We start from the raw sequence: 20,749 nt of genomic DNA on the forward strand, positions 1-20,749 counted from the left end.
GGGGAGAAGCCCCAGGAGCCAAAAAGGCACAGAATGTACAGTTCGAGAAAGGGTCCCCTGGCATGACACCCACTTCCTCGTGTGCTTGCTCTTTGAGCTGCACAATCCTTACAGTGAGGACAAGATGTTGGATTTGCCTTGTTATGGAGCCCCCCTGACACCTCCAGGGTTTTGTCTGTTTTTCCCCAAGTACTTTCCATTTATAAACCCTTCTGTGAAGGACGCACTCTCTGTATTTCCTTCTTTCATCCCTCAACAATCTCATAGTGCAGGGTGCTTCTACTTGCACGAGAGAAATTTTCTCTTTTGACACTTTTCTGCTTTTCCTTTTGTGAACTCCAGGTTGCTCCTGTATCACCCACAAAAACAAGCGGTCAGCCCAGCACCTCAGGGAGACTCGGGCGGGAAGAGAGCCACTCAAGCTGCCAGCCCTTTGCAGTCCCTGAGGACTGCACGCGGCCTTAGGACAGAACTGCATTAGCAGTGGTTTTGACAGCCAGGCGTCCTGCCCTCCTCCAATCACCTCCTGACCCCCAACTCCAACTGCAATGGACACCCAGTATGTCCTATGCAGTTGGAAAGGCCGCTTGTGGCCAGCCAAGGTTTTGTCCAGATCTTGGACTTTGCCGAAACATAAGAGGAGAAGGGTGCTTTCTCTCCAAGTCCAGATCCTCTCTGAAGACCAAAAATTGAGAGTGAAGGGCAAAGACGCAAGGCCCCTGAACAAGTTGGAAATCGAAGCCCTGGCCACCTCAGCCCGGGCATGGTCCAGGGCCACTGTGCCATCGGGGGAGAAAAGAAGGTACAGAAGAGCCCTTAGAGTAGCGCTGGAGATTCTGACTGAGAAAGCCCACTTGGACCAAGGAAGAAAACCCGAGGAGCCAGGGACCCCTAAGGTGCCTGCAGAGGTACTCCAAAAGCCAGCCAGCTCGCGACCTCACAGAAAGTATCAGAGGCGCAAAGGGCACTTCTGGACTAAGAAAAGGGGACAACTGGGATCCCTGTGCGTGCATTCAGAGAAGGGGAACGACCTGCATGGCGAGAACTCCCAGGTGCACACAGCCATCCGCCTGTCTCCAGCTGAAAAGCAAGCAGAGGCATCGCAAGGCGCCCACGAGCGTCCAGATTTCCTGCCTCCTTGTGGAGGTGACCGCCAGGAAGAGGGGGCAGAAGAAGCAGGCCCCTTCGCGCGTCCTCTCGCCGTGGGGGAGGATGCCTATGCTAAAGACGAACAGCCAGCTTGGTCGCCTCCAGCAAGACTCTTTGCAGCTGTGCCCAAAGCTCAGCACCAAGAGGCGGGGGTCACCTGCCCAGAGACCCCGGCTACTTCCCAGGAGAGCACTGCCTTCGCAGAGGATGCAGAGGGCCCAGGCGAGGGTGCCTTGGAAGGGATGGCAGCATCCTCCACCTGCTCTACCCCGAGCCTGCATCGCTCCCTCGGTTTTGCCCACGGGAAAAGGAAGCTCGAGGCGCCAGACCCCAAGAAAGGACTGCGGGGGCGCCCACGCCGTGTGCGCTCCCAGGCGATGAGGGACGCCAGGGCCAGCACCATAAGGGCTGGCGATCGACCAGCACGAGGAGCCGCAGCAGGGCCTTCGGCACGCGAGCCCTGCCCTATCAAAAGAGGGACGATGGTCTGGTTCAAGTTTCAGGATCATCCGTTTTGGCCGGCAGTGGTCAAGAGCGTGTGCAAAACCCAGAAGACGGCCCGGGTGCTGTTGATTGAGGCAAACCTGCGCGGGGAACGCAGTGGCATTCGGGTCCCTCTGCACAGGCTGAAGCACCTGGATTGTGAGGAGAAGGAGAAACTCCTGAAGAGAGCCAGCAAGGCGTACCGGCAGAGTGTGAACTGGTGCTTGTCGCTCATTGCCCACTACCGAGAGCGGGTCGGTCGGGGCTCTTTCGTGGGCTCCTTCCTGGACTACTACGCGGCCGACGCCAGCTACCCCATGCGCAAAGCCATCCAAGACGGGGACCTGGACGTCAATTTTCCAAAGGTGAATTATGCCGACCTGGAAGATTCTGAGGAGGAGACCTCGGTGGGCGTGGGCGGCAAGAGGCCCTGCAAGAAGCTGCTCCCAGACCGCATGAGGGCCGCTCGGGACCGAGCCAACCAGAAGCTGGTGGACTTCATCGTGAAGAAGAAGGGGGCCGACCACCATCTGCTGGACATCGTGAAGGGCAGGAAGCAGTCCCGGTGGCTGACGTCCTTTCTGAGTGAAAACCGGTACGTGTTCTGCATCGAGACATACCTGGAGGACGAGGATCAGCTGGACGTCGTCGTCAAGCATCTGCAAGAGATCTACGAGCAAACGGACAAGGCCTTGCTCGCTCTCATCAGAGGTGACAAAGTGAGATTTCTTCTGGAAGTCCTGCTGCCAGAAGCCATCATTTGTTCAATCGCTGCGCTGGATGGACTCGACTACAAGGGAGCAGAAGAGAAGTACCTGCGAGGGCCACCCGTGCATCCACGGGAGAAGGAACTGTTTGACAAAGACATCTTGAAGCAGATGAGGAAGAGATCCAGGAGAGGCAGAAAGGTGGTCAGGTCTCTTCCCCAGCCCTGCACCTCCACAGGGGCCTCCTCCTCTCCCCAACCCATCAGGCCGCCCATCTGTGGGAAAGGAAGCGCCTCACCCCCTCCCTAGGCAGTCCCGTATGCTTTGCACCTTCGAGACTTTTGGAAGGTGCACTCTTCATGGTGGGTCCATCTCTCCCCTTGGTGGATGCCACCTTCAGCCACATTTCTTGTCCCCAAACCCCTCACCCGCTATTTGGCTCAAATACTGCAACACCCTTTGGGAGACAGAGCTGCTCATATGTTGCTAGAGGAACATAACACTGTTTCTCACGACACTCCTTCCCTTCCCACTTGATATTTTCATACAAGACACACACCAGCAAAGGCCCGGCCTTCAGCTATCTAGCAACACTAACCTGGGAAACCTCATGCGTGTGTTCACACAAACATCCCCTGGATTTTTCATGTGTCCAGGGACACGTGGATACACATATGCCTTGGGCTCCTTCTTGACATCATCCCCGAACTTTCCCTGCTACACCTATTTGCTTCTTGAACAATAGCCTTGGAGTCAAAACCAATGACAGAGATGCTTTCTCCTGTGGTGTCATCACCTTCTGATACTTCTTCAAAAGCCATTCTGGAAGTCCAGCCGAGCACAGAGTTGCTGGATCACCAGCCCACCGTCCACTGGGCATGGCTGAAATCCTGGTACCCAAGGGCCCTTTTGTCCCGTGGGATCTTGCCTAGGAGCATCGACTTGGTGCATTCATGAAATTCCGCCTGTGGGAGCAGGGAGTGGCCCTTCTTCACAGGCTGAAGAGCAGCGGCTTCCTGAAGCACACAGGCCACAGGCCCCCTCCCATCACTGGCAGCGACTGGATCCTCCTCACATGGCCATCGAGTCCCAGGTTGACCACTTCACAGGCCAGCCACTCCATGGAGTGGATGGGAGAGGAACCCATCCACAGAGGATGAGTTACAGGACAGCAAGCATTTGCTCTGGATCCCACAGGCCCTCACACAGAGACATTTGTCTCAAGGTGTATCCCCCGACTTCTTCATGGGCCAGCAGGCTCCCACCGCAGAAACGCAGACTGGGTCAGTCTTTCCAGGCAGCTGGCACAGTGCCAGTACCGGGGCTGCCAAGTTGCAAATGGAAGATAGAAACAGCCTCTGCTTGGCCCTACCTGGCCATCGCCCAAATGTAATTAAACACACACCCTCAAATGATGCGTGCAAAACCCACGGATTCTCCTACTAACTTGAAACAAAACGTCTTTCTGAGAATACACGTGAGAAAAACCAGTTTACTTTGAAAACTTGATTGAATGAAGCATTGAGGGTTGAGGGGATCCTGAGCGGGTGGGTAGCTGTTGGAGGAAGTCCCTTGTTCTCGTGTGTTAGGCTATGCTGTGTGTTCCCCTGGCAGGTGCTTTTCTCGACCTTGCAAGGTAGCTCTCTGGATTCACAATCCAACTGTTGTGTCTTTCCCCTTGGACTCCTGCTCCATCACGCTTGAAATTGCACCACGGCTCAGGTGGAGCATCCAAGAAAGCGTATAAGCACACTCACCACGAAATAATATCACGGAAGGTATCATGGTGGCTGTTGTCATTTTGAAGGCTCATTGTGAGTTCCCTGCTCATTCCAAATAAATATTCATGTTTGTGGTTGACGTTGTGTAACTTTACATGTGGCCTTCCAAATGGTATGGGCGTCAGGCCTGACCTACCTCTCTTTGGACTCTGCCTGACAGAGAGCAGCCTCCTGGGGCCCCCTGAAGCCCTCATGGTCCTGGGAATCATTTTCAACAGACTGTAGGCCTCGGCACTCTGTGCAGACCCCATTCACCCAGACAGTGCCCTCTAGCTTCTCCACAACCCTGTGTCTGTCTCTCAGCTGTCTGCTGGGGCCATGTTAGCATCTGGATTCTACTCTTTCCCTTACTGCCTCATTCATTCATTCATTCATTCATGTTTCATCAGGAGAGCAAGTGAGCTGTGGCTTAAGGCTCTGCTCTGAAGATAAACTCCAGGTGCCCTAGAAAGGGACGGGAATCTTGCAACCCAGGCGACAATCGCACTTGTGAGGGAACAAGGATATGACACTTTGTCCTGTTAGTGAGAAATGTTGACCAGCCACATGGGCTGACTCCCTGCATTTGAATCCAGATCCTGCTTTCCCCCCCTATTTTTCAGGTCGGAGGTTTCTGTTGGTTGGGGTGAAGGGAGAGAGGCTGGTCTCTTTTGCATATCATCTACAAGTGGCACCTTTATCAAGGAGAGGCGGCCATGTCTCCCATGAGCTCCTATCTTCCTCCCTTTTGAGGCAGGGTCCCTGCTGGATCTCCATCGCAGGTGGGTTTGTGTGATGCCATAGCCTCACCTGTCACCTATTGTAAACCCTATTTCCAGGAGTCCACTTCTCCTCCAGCTGTAAGGCACGCTGCTGACGACCAGGTCCTGTGCTAATGGATGTTTGGCATTGCTGCAGAGAGATGGCATGCGCTGGTGCACAGGTCTCCACCTCCACTGGGGAGCTGAAGAGGGAGGAGTAGAGCCCTGAGACCTGGAAAGCTGATGAGCACAAGAATTTGGAGCACCGGGAACCCCCAAGCTGTCACCCTAGAATCGGCAATCCCCTAATCATTGTGAACTGGGGAGCACCTTTTTTGTCTCTGTAGGCCACAAAGACCGCCTGTAAGGGAGCCACCTCAAAAGACGTTGCTTGTCTTGGGCAGCATCCATCCTGTTAACTGTCCTTGCTGCAGGACCGATGACAAGGGCAAACTCAGAGTAGGTAAGATCACAGCCCATCGCAACAGGGGAGGGAAGTACAGTTCCTGTGTGGGTGGGGGATGCCTTCTCCTCAGATGAACTGCAGGGCCTGGCTAAAACGTTCTCATGTGAACTGGGAGAAGGCATGTGGGGGTGGATTTGGGGGATGCTAAACCAAGGCATGGTAAAGAATATCATTCAGTGGAGCGGGGGACTTGTTGGCACAGAGCTGTGGCAGAGTTTCTGTGACCTAGGGAGGCCTATATCTCGCTTAGGTGGTACTTCAGACTTGCACAACCACAGCCAGTGTAGGAGAAGGGCCACATTTGTTGTCGTTCTTATATTTCATTGTAAGTTCCTGGGAAGAGCCATGACATTCAGTGGAATCCTGCTGGTGTTTAGCATCCACTGCTTTGAATGGGCACCCTGCTAATACTGCAGGCTGAGGGGAGGGTCTTCTCTGTGATTGTCTCAATTAGACAATCTTCTGGTAGCACTTTTGAGAAGCCCCACAGAGCTTGGCATCCTACTAATGAGAACCCCTTTTCCTGCCACAGCCTGCGCCCTGCAACTTTCTGCCTTGTGACATCCTGAAAATTTCCTCTGTGCTTCCTTCATTCACTGTCATACAAATCAGGCTCCTCCATCTCCACCTTAGGATACTGTATCCTCTGAGCCTTCTCTAGCACCTTCCTTGTGTCACAGAGCCTTGAGGTAGCATCAATGCTCTCCTCACTCCTCGCTATTGCTCACAATCATTCTCCATCTTCCCTCCCAAAAATATCTAGTTCCTTTGAAGTTATGCTATCAGATCATGCGACTAGGATTACCATATTTTGCAAATAAATGTACTGAAACTCAGTTAAATTTGAATTTCCTTTAGATAATAAGTGTCTTTTGTATAATAGGTCCCATGTATGTGGACATTTAATGGCATATTCTGTACTTTATCTGGTAGTTCTATGAATGACCAGTATTCTTCCTCATTGAGGCTAGGTTTCTTGACCCATAGCCTCAGGACTTGAAATTGCAAGCCTCCTTGCCTCTCTCCTTACCATGTTCTCACATAGCTCAAACTCAACCATGTAGATGCAAAATATATTCAAAAAGTGCATGGGAGCTAGGCACAGTGGTGCATACCTGTAACCTCAGCAGCTTGGGAGGCTGAGGTATGAGGATCACTAGTTCAAAGCCAGCCTCAGCAACTTAGCGAGGCCCTAAGCAATGGCTGTGGATGTGTTTCAGTGATTAAGAGCCCCTGGGTTCAATCCCCAGTACCAAAAAAAAAAAAATGAGAGCTTAAAATGGGACCCAGTTTTCATTGTGCTCTGCATCTAGCTATCTGGATTCACTCTGCAAATTACTACAGGTTAGCATAACTCAATCATTCTTTCATTTTAAAACCATATAAATTGTAGATACCTTCCTTCTCCCCACCTTTGACTCAATCCAAAAAGTAAGTAATAATTCCAAGTTGCTGTCCATCTCTTCCAGGAGAATATCAAGACTAGGGTCATTGTGTTTTATATGCCCAGGTGCCATGGCAGCCCAATACCTGCAGACTGTTGATTATTGAGTCTGCCATCTGCAGAAGGCTCTGCATATCCTGCCTCTAATATGACTTAAACTGCCAATGACCTTTGTGCATGCATGTTCAGGCAACAACCCTCTATCCTCACCTTCTGTCATGCTCTTCTCTTACCTCTGTGTCCCAAAACCATTGTTTTTCCTACAGCTTTCTCAGGCACAGGCTGATTTCTCTCCCACATCCCTCACACCATGCAGGTGGAATTGGTGTACTTCCTGCCCTTCAAACCCCACCATCTTTGAGCACCTGCCATGGGACTATAGGATGCATGATCCTTTCCCATTGCTCACCTCCCTGTTATCTCCCATTCCTTGTCTTCATCACTATTTCTGCCATGGCTCCTCAGGACTCCAGAATTCTCACCCTGCCTTATCCCATACCCTTCTCTCTCCATCCCTTGTTTTCCTCAACTCCTAAGATTTTTTCAGCTTTGTGACCTCAGTCACCAACTACCATGGTCATACTTTTGGCTTCTACTACCAACAATTGATACCAAGGATCCCACTCTCTGAGCACACCTTCTCTTTTTCCTACACACTCACTCAATTTCCCAACAATTTCTCTGCCCCACTGCCAACCCTCCCCCCACCTTCTCATTGTCCGCAGCCCTGACACCATTTTTTTTATACTGAGGATTGAACCCAGGGGTGCTTTTACCACTGACCTATATACCAATCTATTTACTTTTATTCATTTTAATTTTTTATTTGTTCTTTTGTTCTTTTTAGCTATACATGACAGTAGAGTATATTTTAACATATTATACATACATGGAGTATAACTTCCATTCTTGTGGTTGTACATGATGTGGAGTTACACTGCTTGTGTATTCACATATGAGCATAGGAAAGTTATGTCTGATTCATTTTACTGTCTTTCCCATTCCCATCCCTTTTCCCTTTATTCTCCTTTGTCTGATCCCATGAACTTCTATTCATCCCCACTCCCGCTGTCAAATCCAATGAACCTCCACTCCCCACCCCCAGCTTATTGTGAATAGCATCCACATCCCAGAGAGAACATATGATCTTTGGTTTAGGGGGATTGGCTTATATTTCACTTAGCAGGATACTCTCCAGTTCCATCCGTTTATAGGCAAATGTCATCCCTCTTTATGGGTGAGTAATATCCCATTGTGTATATATGCCACATTTTCTTTATTTTTTCATCTGTTGAAGGGCACCTAGCTAACCTCTTTTTTTTTTTATTTTGAGACAGGGTCTGGCTACGTCATCTAGGATGGACTTGAACTTCCAAGCCTCCTGCCTCGGTTTCCTGAGTTGTGGGATTACAGTCATGCAACATCACTCTGGGCCCTTCCACAATTATGATTGCAACCATACCAACTGGTTTCCCTTTAAATGCTTCAGCACTCATCTCAAGTTGTTCCTTAAAGCTGCCTGGCAATCCTACTCCATTTTCGTGTTCAGTTCACTCTCCCATAATCTCCTGTCTTCAAAATTACCATCCTTTCCCCCTTCTCATCTTAGTTAATCATTGCAGTACATGTGAATAGTGTCCTCCTCAAAAATCAAGGACGTGTCTTCACTTCACTCATGCTCTCACTCCTCCTTTCCCCTTGAAAACAAGGGTTTCTTGGAAGGGATTTTATCTTTCTCTGTCTCTGCTTCCTCCCCTCCTGATCATTCTTCAACCCACTGTATTAAGGCACTCATCCATACCTACCACTGTATTGGCCTCTTTTAAAAAAAAAAAAAGTATTTTTTAGTTGTCGATGGACCTTTATTTTATTTTATTTTATTTATATGAGGTATTGAGAATGAACCCAGTGCCTCACACGTTCTAGGCAAGCACTCTACCATTGAGCCCCAGCCCCAGCCCACATGGTATTGGCTCTTGTCAAAATCACCAATGACATTTCTCATCCTAAATCCACTATCATTCTCAGTCTTCAATTCTGAAACTCTTCAGTAACAGTCAATGTAATTGGTCCCTCCTGCTTTTCTCAAACTATCTTCACCTAGCTTCAGGGGCATTCTCCTGATTTTACTTCCACTTTATGTACCCCCTTCTCTTGCTCCTAAACCTCTAAATCTAGGCTTGTAATTCAACTGCTTTCTTGTTCCCAGTTATGTTTACACCTAGAGTGGTGGATCTGCAAATATTTTAATCATATTTTCATCACTGTGCCCAAAAGACATGACAAGAAAACTGTAAAGGAGGAAAAGTTTATTTTGGCTCACAGTTTCAGAGGTTCAATTCACTGTTGTCCAACTCCATAGCTCTAGACCCAAGGTGAGGCAGAACATCATGGTGGAAGGGCGTGGAGGGGGAAATTGGCTCAGAACATGATATCCAAGAAGGAGAGGGAGTGGGGGAGGGGGGAGAGAGAGAGAGAGAGAGAGGTGCAATACTGTTCTCATCTGCTCACCAGGGACAAAATTCAAACCCCAAAAGCATGCTCCTAGTGACCTACCTTCTATGGCACACCCTACATTCCCACAGTTATCACCCAGTTAATCTATTCAAGTAGATTAATCCATTGATTGGGTCACATCTCCCAATCATTTCATATTTTAACATACTTTCCTTGTCTCTCACCCAGCTTTTGGGAGACACCTCATATCTAAACCATAAACACTAGTATGGGACCTGGAGCATCAACATCACCTGGGAGCTTTATGGGAAAACAAATTCTTGGACCCTGCCCCAAACATGCTAAATCAGAAACCCCTGGGTGAAGCCCAGCAGCCTGAATTTTAACTAGCCCTTCTGGTGATTCTGGTGCACCCTTGAGTATAAGAATCACTGCCTTAGGCCATCTCAAGTCAATCCTATAACTTTATATACCATCTGTTCCAGATGAAATTGCACTTGGTGCCAGCAACAGCAAACCCTACAGGAAAGTTTCCTTGACTACCCTGCCTAAAGTAAGCCTACAACCTCTTCAGTATCTTATCACATCATCCTGTTCTGTTCTTGTCATTTATTACCATTTAATACAGAGTAAATATTAATTCTCTTACTTTTTTATGATCCATTCTGTGTCAGAGCAAGGATCTTTACACCTGGATCTCCATAATGGGCACAAGATGCTCAGTTCATAAGTGCTACCTGATGGAATGCACAAGTTAATTATGTGCACAGAACTTGTATATTCATTGTCTTAGTATGTCCCAACCCTCCCTTGACTGAAAGTGGATGAATCAGAAAGCTGGGCTTTTTCATCACATAAACTTTTTTTCATATTTATCTAATTCACAGTGACTCCACATGGTGGGCACATCCTGTATGCCAGTCACATGCTCTAAATGTCTCCTGGGCAAGGTGGTGTCATAGTTGTCCTCTGCTAGGTGTTCCTACCCTCTTACAAACTTACCCACTTCTGTTTCTCTGCACCACAGTACTGGAGGGTTAGAGGGTGTATCCTGAGAGGCCCTGCTTACTAGAAACTATGTGACTCCACCTCTCCTTGTCCAGTTCTATCTCAGCCCTGCAGTCTGAAAAGATAACATTAAAAATATTCATGTTTTCCTCTTCTTTATATGGATATTATACTCTCCCACCTCATAAGTTGGCTCTAAGGACTAATAAAGACAATGCATGTAAAGCTCTGAGCACAGTGACTTGTCTGTCTCTACTAAGAAGATGGCACCCAGTGGATTAGACATGCAAGACATTTACTAGCTAAAATACCTGGAAGAGAAAGTGAAAAGGGACCCCAAAGAGACTGGCAGAACCATCACACTGCAATGCAGATAGGACCTCAAGTGAAGAAGAGAGGCAAATAACGAAGAAAAGTTAGAAGAAAGCATCATAGACCTTGGTGCAATTCTAGGTGAGCTTGGCATGGTTGTCAGGGAGTCTTTAAGCTGGAATCAACCATCAGAGGAGTTCCATGTCTTTCAGGAATAGCTGGCCTTAGCAACCTGGCATCACTCAGAAACGAATGTCATTAATTGGGGAGTCATACAAATGTGATTGTCATCTTCAGAGCACCACAGCTGGAACTCTTGGTCAGGGCTGCTCCCTGAAGTCAATCCCTGTAGTCAAAAAACTGAGAAGTGAATTTTTATGGCTTTCACCAAAACTACATATTAATTCTTGGCAAATGACATGTACTATCATTCCTTCTGAATGCTAAGTAATATCCCACAAGCATAGAGGACTATAGTGTAGTGAAGATGCTGGTAACTAGTTGTTTGGCTCTGCTATTAACCTCTTGGTACCTCCATTTCCTCATTTCTATGATTTGGGAAGTGGTCCTGCATATCTCAAAGATTCTTAACAAATGCAAAGGTCCAAAGGATGTTAAACAAGATGCTGCATGTAAATAACTCACAGGAGTACAGAAAAAAATTACCCAGTGCTACCTGTACCAGTATGATTAGCAAGTAAACACATGGCCCCCAGCCTTAGCAGCTCTCTCCAGAAGTTCCCAACTGGGCAGTGGATAAAAGAGTGACAAGGAAAGACAGGCAATTTATTGGATCCTGGAACACTTGATAAGGCTTGTGGGTTAAAAAATCAAGTTCCATCATCCTTGGGAACTTTAGTTGAGCTCAGTGGTTATTAGAGGTAGGTTGGTTGTCTTCAGGCTGAGAAGGGTGAAAATGTAGCCTGAGTGAGGCAGTTGTTTATACTCCAGCTAATTAGAGAGAAGGGTAATACTCTAGAGTTAGTTAAGGAAATAGTTTGAAAGTACAAAAGGGCAGTCTAACTAATAGGAAGCTTCCAATCAGGTGGAAGTGACTCAAAAGCTGAGTCCAAACCCAGAGAGATATGGACACAATGCAGAGGAAGAAGATACCAAATCTGCACAAGCCACCTACATCTTTTCACATGGAGGATGATTGGATGCCAGAGTTTATTCTGTAGAAGTGACATGGAGATTGAGAAGAAGCCAATGCAGAGTCATAAAGGATTGCTCTCTGGCAACCATTAATCTGCTTTCTAGTCAGATTAGAAAAATCAGATTTCTAGGTACTAATCCTTAAAGGAAAGACTGAGAGTAGATAGGAGAAAGAGGCCACACCTGGGCAGGAACAAGGACCCTGAGGACCTGGGGCTAGAAGTTAGCTCTAGAAACTTCCAGGCCCTGGCCAAGAAAGTCCCTGACACTGCAGGTCACATGGGAGCACCATCCCCAAGGAAAGAAGAAGGTTTAGGGGTGTGATGAAGCAGTAAAGGCCAAGGGCCTTGGAGGAAAAAGGGAAAGAAGAAGAGGGAGTGAGAGGCCAGCACCACACTGCCTCCTCAGATGTGGACCCAGGTGACTCAAAACCCCAGCAGGCCTACTGAGGAAACACTTTGCAGCATGTTAGACAAACCTGCTCACAGGAGGGATCACACAGACAGAGACAGCTTGGGAGCCTGCTTCTTTCTTTTTTTACCAACCCCCTTCCTCCAGGAGATTAGTGGGTGGTGAATGGGGTTCATTGACCAATCACCTCACTGACATGTCAAGGTGGTTCCTGTGTCAAGCCAGCCCCTGTGGAAGTAGCTTGGTACACAAAGAGGAAGCAGCTAGTGCCCCACACTCCAGGAACCCAAAGTGTCTAGAGGAGAAGCCAGGGAGGGTTTATCATCACCCTAAAAATCTAAACAGGCTCAGATGAACTGGACCTAATGAACTCTCAGAACTTCTTTTCAAGGCAAGGACTTTCACTGAGGAGAAACTGTGGGGAATAGAATACAAATAAAGCAAGATTGAAGTGACAGAAGTAAAACTGAAGGTCCAAATAAAAGGGAGGGAGGAGAACAAATATGGATCGCTGATAGTAAACACACATCTGTTCACAGTCCTCAAAATCAACAGAAGAGGGCACTCCTTATATGTGAAACTAGAAAATCTATCCTGTACTATCCTTCACTTTTGCAAGAGCAGGAAAATCAATTTTATGTGAAAATGAGTTGACAGGACAGGATCAATGGCAAATCTCATACAAAATAAGCAAAAGAAAAGGGAATAAATGCAAAATAACATCCCTCTAGACAACAAAAGCATTTCAGAGAGGTGTGCACAGATCAGGTAAAGCTAGATTCCTTCATTGTAGAGTAAGGAAAAGGCATTAAAAATGGTTCCTTTATGTATTAAGGAAATTAGTCATTTGCTGATCTGAGTTGCAACATTTTCCCCAAGCTCTATTGTATTTTGACTTTGTTTATTTTTTTTTCTTTCACAGGCATATTTTAAAATTTTATATAGTTTAATGAAATGTTAGTTTTCTTTAATGGTTTCTGAGATTTGTTTCAACTTTTTAAAACCTCAATTTGGAGAAAACATTAAAAATTACCCTATATAAAAAGAATAAAATGATCTGAGACATGAAAAAACAATATAAGACACAACTATAAATAAAATCGCGAAATGAGGTAATAGACTCAAGAACTAATAATAGGAGCTGGGGATGTGGCTCAAGTGATAGCGTGCTGCCCTGGCATGCATGAGGCATTGGTTTCTATCCTTAGCACCACATAAAAATAAATAAAGATATTGTGTCCACCTAAAACAAAAAATAAATATTAAAAAAGAACTAATAATAAATAATAAAAGTTTAAAATTTCAATTTTTTAACTTTTAGGAAATAGCACTGAAGTAAGAGGACCTCAAGAATAAATAAATACAATATATAATGCCCCAAGAGAAATAGATGGAGATTTTCAGTGCACATTTAATAATAAAAAATGAATTAGGAAGATGACTTAAAAGAAACAACAAATATAGAAGACAAGCAAAAAGAAAATGTAATATATATGTAATAGGGGTTTCCAAAAAAAAAGCAAAGGAAAAGGACAAATATGAAAATGTACAATTCAAGGATCCCTTCCTCTGGAGAGGGGAGAGGGGGATTCCAATCCATAAATTGCAATAACACACATGGGAAAACCAGCACATAACAAGAAAAACCTAAGTGTTTTCTACTCAAATCATTGAACTTTTTTTTTAAGTCTTTGACTATTCAGCCAAAGAGATTTGGTGTACAATGGTAAAAAAACTAAATTTTCCTCTAGCAACAATGTATGTGGACACAAGACAGTTTAAGGAAATAAAGGAGAGAAAATCTGAACAAAGGCTATTAAATTCAACCAAGCTCCTTTTCAAAGTATAAATTCAGCAAACTGTAACCAACGTGCAACAACATGCAGAATGGGGTTGCCACGACTTGTGTCTTAGGAATCTGCTCAAGAATGAGTTTCAAGCAACCCAAACAGGGGGACATTGGTAAAGGCTGGTGTTTCCAGGAAGGATCAAGGATGAATGAGGCCCTAGGGACAGAAGGGAGTCTGTAGTACATACCTAGGGAATGGGGACAGTGGAAAGAGCAGATGCACAAATATTTTTTTCAGACTCTTTTCTGTAATCACATTGGTGGAAGGCTACTTTTGTTATTCTATGTTTTATGTATAGTGCAGGATAAAACAAATGCATAAGCATATTATATTTTAATTCATAATCCACATATGTGTAAGATAGACAAATTTATCCTGTATGTTTTTTGTTTTGGTTTGGGTTTTTTTTTTTTCTATTTGTTTTGTTTTGCTTTGCTTTTGCAGTACTGGGGACTAAACTCGGGGGTGCTCTACCACTGACTACATCCAAGCCTTTTTATTTTAATTTTCAGAGAGAGTCTTCATAAGTTGCCCAGGCTGGCTTGAACTTGCCATCCTCCTGCCACAGACTACCAAGTAGCTGGAATTCCAGGCATGCTCCACCATGCCTGGTTTACCCTGTAGTCGTGAATATAAATTGGAATTGTCTCTGTATGATATGATCATTGTGTGTGTGTGTGTGTGTGCGTGTGTGTGTGTGTAATGCCTATCACTGAACACTAAAGAGGTATAAAAATAAGGATCAAGGGCTGGGGATGTGGCTCAAGCGGTAATGTGCTCGCCTGGCATGCGCAGGGCACTGGGCTCAATCCTCAGCACCACATAAAAATGAAATAAAGATGTTGTGTCCTCTGAAAACTAAAAAATAAATATTAAAAAAATTCTCTCTCTATCTCTTAAAAAAAATAAGGATCAATGCAGCAGCAATGAGCCTTCATATCATCCAGTTTGTTTTTGAAATTGTACCACCCACTTAAAAACTAAAAGAAAAAAGAGACCATGGAAAAATGGCTGATTCTAGAGCAGGAAACAAAACAGATAAGCATAGAACATCTTGTCAGACCATAAGACAAGGAAGTCTAAAACTTTTAGGTCCTTGATAAGAAGTCTTGGATGCTGGACACAATGGCACACACTTGTAATCTGAGCAACTCTGGAGGCTGAGGCAGGAGGATCATGAGTTGAAGACCAGCCTCAGCCAGTTAGCAAAACCCTGTCTCTAAATAAACTATCAAAAGAGCTGGAGATGTAGCTCAGTGATAAAGCACCCCTGAGTTCAATCCCCAGGACTCAAAATAAAAATTAAAAAGAAAAGGTTTTAGGAGCTGATCTGAAGGGGCTCCTCCTAGCCACTACTTTAGCATCAATAAGAATGAAAATACAATTAAAACATATTAATATTTCTAAATCCACAAGTTCAAAATTATTTTCAAAAGGGCCATTTTGAAGGTTGCTAGGGAATCAACTCCTCATTTGAAAATTGCTAAATAAAGGGAAAGAGTCAAACATGTTTCCACATGTCTTGGTCAGATTGAACTGTTATAGCAAAATGCCATGAACTGGGTGGCATGTGAACAACAGACATAGATTTCCACAGTCCAGAGGCTGGGAAGTCCAAGATCAAGGTGCAGTGTCTGGTGAGGGCCTGCTTTCTTTTAGATGGCAGCTTCTAGCTGTGTCTTTACCTGCTGTAAGGGATTAGCTAGGTGTCTGTGGTCTCTCTTAAAAGGGTACTAATCCCATTCAGAAGGGTTCCATTCTCATGATCTACTCATCTCTATAAGGGCCTCACTCCCTAATACAATCACATTAGTGATTGGGGTTCAACATATGAATTTAGAGGGATGCAAACATTCAGACCATAGCACAGACCTTCCCTATACTAACTTTAGACTATGTAAAGTATCTCTATGTACAAGTATTCCAACCAGTAAATGAAGAAGATCACTTGGATTAGCACCATTTGTGACTTCCAGTGAATTATAGATTTAAGCATTGAGAATAAATGGCTGATGTATGATGTTCTTTTGTGTCTTAGGCCATGTTGATTAAGCAAAAAGCAAAAACTCAACTATAGTTGGAAGAAGACACACTTCTGTCATAAAAATGAAAAGAAAGGAAGTGAGTACCATAAAAGTTAGCAGAGTGGCTATTCTAGCTGCTTCATGGAGTGAGGATGTTTCCAGGGACATTTGACTTGACATACTTTATAGCTTTATATTTATTTATGTTGTTTTTTATGTTTGTATTATTTTGACCAAAAGTATTTTTAAGGAAAAATTAAAGGGGAGAGATTGGAGATAAAGAGTATACTAAGAAATTTTTGCTATGAAAAGAACAGTAGCCACTCAGAAAGGGAAATGGGATTAAGGAAACAAAGTGATCAAGTAGAAGTTGAGAGTAGAACGGTGGTGACCAGAGGCCAGGGAGAGCAAGGACAGAGAGGGTGGGAGAGGCTGATCAGTAGGTACTAAGTTACAGTGCTCTGCTGTTCAGTATGGTGAGCACAGATAATAATAACACATTGTACCTTTCAAAAAGCTAAAAGAACAGAGTTTGAATTTTTTACCATAAAGAAATGGTAAGCTGGGGCTGGGGTTGTGGCTCAGTGGTAAGAGCACTTGCCCAGCATGTGTGAGGCTCTGGGTTGCATATAAATAAATGAATAAAATAAAAAGGTCCATCAACATCTAAAAAAAAATTTTTTTAAAAATGATAAGCTTCCTCTTCTGGTCTCAACTGCTCCTGAAGAAGCAGCTTATGGTGTAGAAATGGCCAAGTCCAAGAACCATATCACATACAACCAGTCTCAAAAATGGCACAGAAATGGCATCAAGAAACCCCATCACAAAGATATAAATCTCTTAAGTGGGTAGACCCCAAGTTCCTGAGAAATATGAGTTTTGCCAAACAGCACAACAATCAGGGCCTGAAAAACATGCAGGCAAAAAATGCCAAGGCAATGAGTGCAGGTGCTGAGGCATCAAGGCCCTGGTAAAGCCCAAAGAGGTTAAGCCCAAGATATCAAAGGGTGTGAACTGCAAACTAGATCGCCTTGTCTTCTTTGGCCTTCCAAGCTCAAGAAGCATGCTTGTGCCCATGTGGCCAGGGATCATAGGCTCTGCCAGCCAAAGGCCAAAGCCCAAGTCCAAGCCAAGACCCAGGCTGCAACTCCAGCTGCATGATCAGCTCCAGCTCTGGCTCTGGCTCCTGCTCCCAAAGATGCCCAGACTCCCAAGGGTCCCTGCAAAGTCTCCATAGTAAAAGTCTCTGTCTGTGAATGTGAGGACAGGACTGCTGTGACCCTTAGGCCCTTGTGTACAGGGACTAGTATACTCCTGTGCTGTTTGTACAAATAAATCCAGAGGCAGAAAACAAAACAGAAATAATAAATGTTTCCGAATATAAATAAGTTGAATCTGATTTAAACATTACACAATGCATACATGTATTGAACATTACATAGTACCCATTAATACATACAACTTTTGTTTTTATGTATTTTTAAAAAAATAAATTTACTTTAACTTGTAAAAATTATCTTCCTGGGCAACATGGAGAGAGGCCTGCCCCACACCCACGTGGAGAGGCACCCCACACTGGGGTTCCTCATTCACCAAAGCATGGCTCCACAGCCCAACATCAAAGTACATATAGGCTTGAGGCTGCCACTGCCACAAAACTAGGATATCATTACTTCTATCAAGGGACAACAATAAGGACCTGGTAAGACATCACCAAGGTCCCTGTGAGCCTGGCTGCATCAGAGGTTTCTCTACTAGGAGTGCCAACAGTTATCATGTTGCTGAGGTGACAGGGAGAGTGGCTAACAACCAGTCTTGCATGGGGTAGCCACTCTCTTGTTTCTACTAACAGACAACTTCTTATTACCCTCTCATTAGTCATATAATCTAATACCTTCATATTCTCACATCCTACCTCATAAACAGCCAGTCCCCCTCCCCACTTCCACCATCAGAAACTATAAACCATTATGCAAATCTATTGACTACATGGTAGAAAATAACCAAACTCATCATTTCTGATTATAGTGATAAAACTGTAAATGTAAAAACAAAAGCTAACTGATCTATAGTTGTACATTGGGTACATTGAGTGCTATAACATTGATCTCTCCTTTAAAAGTGAGGTATTGGTAACCTGCAGGGACACTATAAGACAATACAACAGAAGCTGTCATACCTCAGATCTACACTGCAAGAGAGGAAGATCCATAAACATCATGAAAAAACAAGGGAGGAAAGTGCCTCAAACAAACCAAGATACTACAACAATAGAATCCATAGATAGTGCAGTAGGTGAAATGTCAGAGAAGGCATTCAGAATATACACAACTAAAACGATTTGGGAATTGAAGAATGACCTAAGTGAGCAGATATAGGCAAAAAATTGACCACTCCAACAAAGGGATAAGAGAACAAATGCAGGTGACCATTTATCACACCAACAAAGATAAGAGAGCAAATACAGATTGCAAGATTGTGTGGAGTTCATTCCTTCAAAGAAGAAAAAGTCAACAAATAAATGGCCTAACATTACATTTCAAAGCCCTAGGGAGAAAAAAAAGAACAAACCAACCCCAAAAGCAGTAGAAGACAGGAAATAATTAAAATCAGAGTTGAAATTGAAACATAAGAAAAACATAAGAAACAATTGAAAAAATTGACAAAACAAAAAGTTAGGGTCTTTGAAAAAATAAATAAAATTGATAAACCATTAGCCATGCTAACAAAAAAAGAGAGAGATAAAACCCAAATTTCTAACATCCATGATGAAAAAGGAAATATTACAATGGACACTACAGAAATACAGAAGATAATTAGAAATTATTTTGAAAATTTGTACTCCAATAAAATAGAAAATATTGAAGGCATTGACAAATTCTAGGGGCATATGATATGCCCAAACTAAATCAGAATGATATACACAATTTGAACAGTTTGATTTCAAGCAAGGAAATAGAGGACACCATCAGAAGCCTACCAACCAAGAAAAGCCCAGGACCAGATGGATACACAGCTGAGTTATACAAGACCTTTAAAGAAGAACTAATACAATATTCCTCAAACTATTTAATGAAATAAAAAAGAAGGAACACTTCAAAACACATTCTATGAGGCCAAAATCACCCTGTTCCAAAACCAGACAAAGACACTTCAAAGAAAGAAAACTTCAGACCAACATCTCTAATGAGCATAGATGCAAAAATTCTCAATGAAATCTGGCAAATCAAATGCAAAAACATATCAAAAAGGTAGTGCACCATGATCAAGTGGGTTCATCCCAGGGATGCAAGGTTGGTTCAACATACGGAAATCAATAAATGTAACTCATCACATCAATAGACTCAAAGATAAAAATCATATGATAATCTCAATAGATGCAGAGAAAGCATTTGACAAAATACAGCACCCCTTCATGTTCAAACACTGGAAAAACTAGAAATATCAGGAATATATCTCAACATTGTAAAAGTTATCTGTGCTAACTAAGCCCCAGGCCAACATCATTCTAAATGGAGAAAAATTGAAAGCATTCCCCTCTAAAAACTAGAACAAGACAGGGATGCCCTCTCTCGCCGCAGTCCAGCTGGGCAAAATAACCTGGAGGTGACAAGCAACTTGAAGGTTGAAGCGGGAACTGAGCGGGAACTCAAGGTAGCGGGCACCCAAGGTAGCAGGAGCAGCCTTTTGGCAAAACAGCAGAGGTATATATACCTAACTGGTTACACACAGCTTGACTCAATTAGCATCATCCAGTTACAGCAGTCAGTCAATAAGGAATCCCTACCATCTTAATGGCTCAGTGGCATTGCCTTACAAACCACTCCTCCTGGCAAACTGCCAGGTGCCATCTTGACTTGATATGCGGTCCCCAACACTCTCTCACCACTTCTATTCAACATAGTTCTTGAAACACCAGCCAGAGCAATTAAACAGATGAAAGAAATTAAAGGGATATGGATAGGAAAAGCAGAACTCAAATTATCACTATTTGCTGACAATATGAGTCTATACCTAGAAGACCCAAAAATTTCTACCAGAAATCTTCTAGAATAAATGAATTCAGCAAAGTAGCAGGATATAAAATCAACACCCATAAATCAAAGGCATTTCAATACATCAGTGAGAAATCCTCTGAAAGACAAACTAGGGAAAACACTCCATTTACAGGAGGCTCAAAAAAAAATTTGAGAATCAACTTAATGAAAGAGATGAAAGACCTCTACAATGAAAACTACAGGACACTAAAGAAAGAAATTAAAGAAGACCTTAGAAGATGGAAAGATATACCCTGTTCTTTGATAGGCAGAATTAATATTGTCAAAAATGATCATACTACCAAAAGCACTATACAGATTCAATGCAATTCCAATCAAAATCCCAATGACATTCCTCATAGAAATAGAAAGAGCAATCATGAAATTCATCTGGAAAAAATAAGAGACCCAGAATAGCCAAAGCAATACTTATCAAGAAGAGTGAAGCTGGTGGCATTATTATTCCAGACATCAAGCTATACTACAGAGCAATAGTTACAAAAACAGCATGATATTGGCACCAAAATAGACCTGTAGACCAATGATACAGAATAGAAGACACAGAGACAAACCCACATAATTACAGTTATCTCAGATTAGACAAAGGTACCAAAAACATATGTTGGAGAAAAGATAGCCTCTTCAACAAATGGTGCTGGGAAAACTGGAAATCCACATGTAACAAAATGAAATTAAACCCCTATCTCTCACCATGCACAAAACTC

The 20,749-nt window shown here is 44.0% G+C and overlaps 1 protein-coding gene across 1 annotated transcript; it reads left to right on the forward strand.

The window, feature by feature from the left end:
- The first annotated feature begins 548 nt into the window (after positions 1–548).
- On the forward strand, positions 549–2,648 carry LOC143638732 (PWWP domain-containing DNA repair factor 3B-like). The gene has a single exon (XM_077106538.1). The coding sequence runs from the start codon at positions 549–551 to the stop codon at positions 2,646–2,648; it is 2,100 nt and encodes a 699-aa protein (XP_076962653.1).
- Positions 2,649–20,749: the final 18,101 nt, after the last annotated feature.

Source organism: Callospermophilus lateralis, chromosome X (genome assembly GCF_048772815.1).
Source record: "Callospermophilus lateralis isolate mCalLat2 chromosome X, mCalLat2.hap1, whole genome shotgun sequence".
Classification (NCBI taxonomy): Eukaryota; Metazoa; Chordata; class Mammalia; order Rodentia; family Sciuridae; genus Callospermophilus; species Callospermophilus lateralis.

Coding starts and splice junctions, on each gene's coding strand:
- LOC143638732 (XM_077106538.1), top strand. CDS start 549: ATGGACACCCAGTATGTCCTATGCAGTTGGAAAGGCCGCTTGTGGCCA.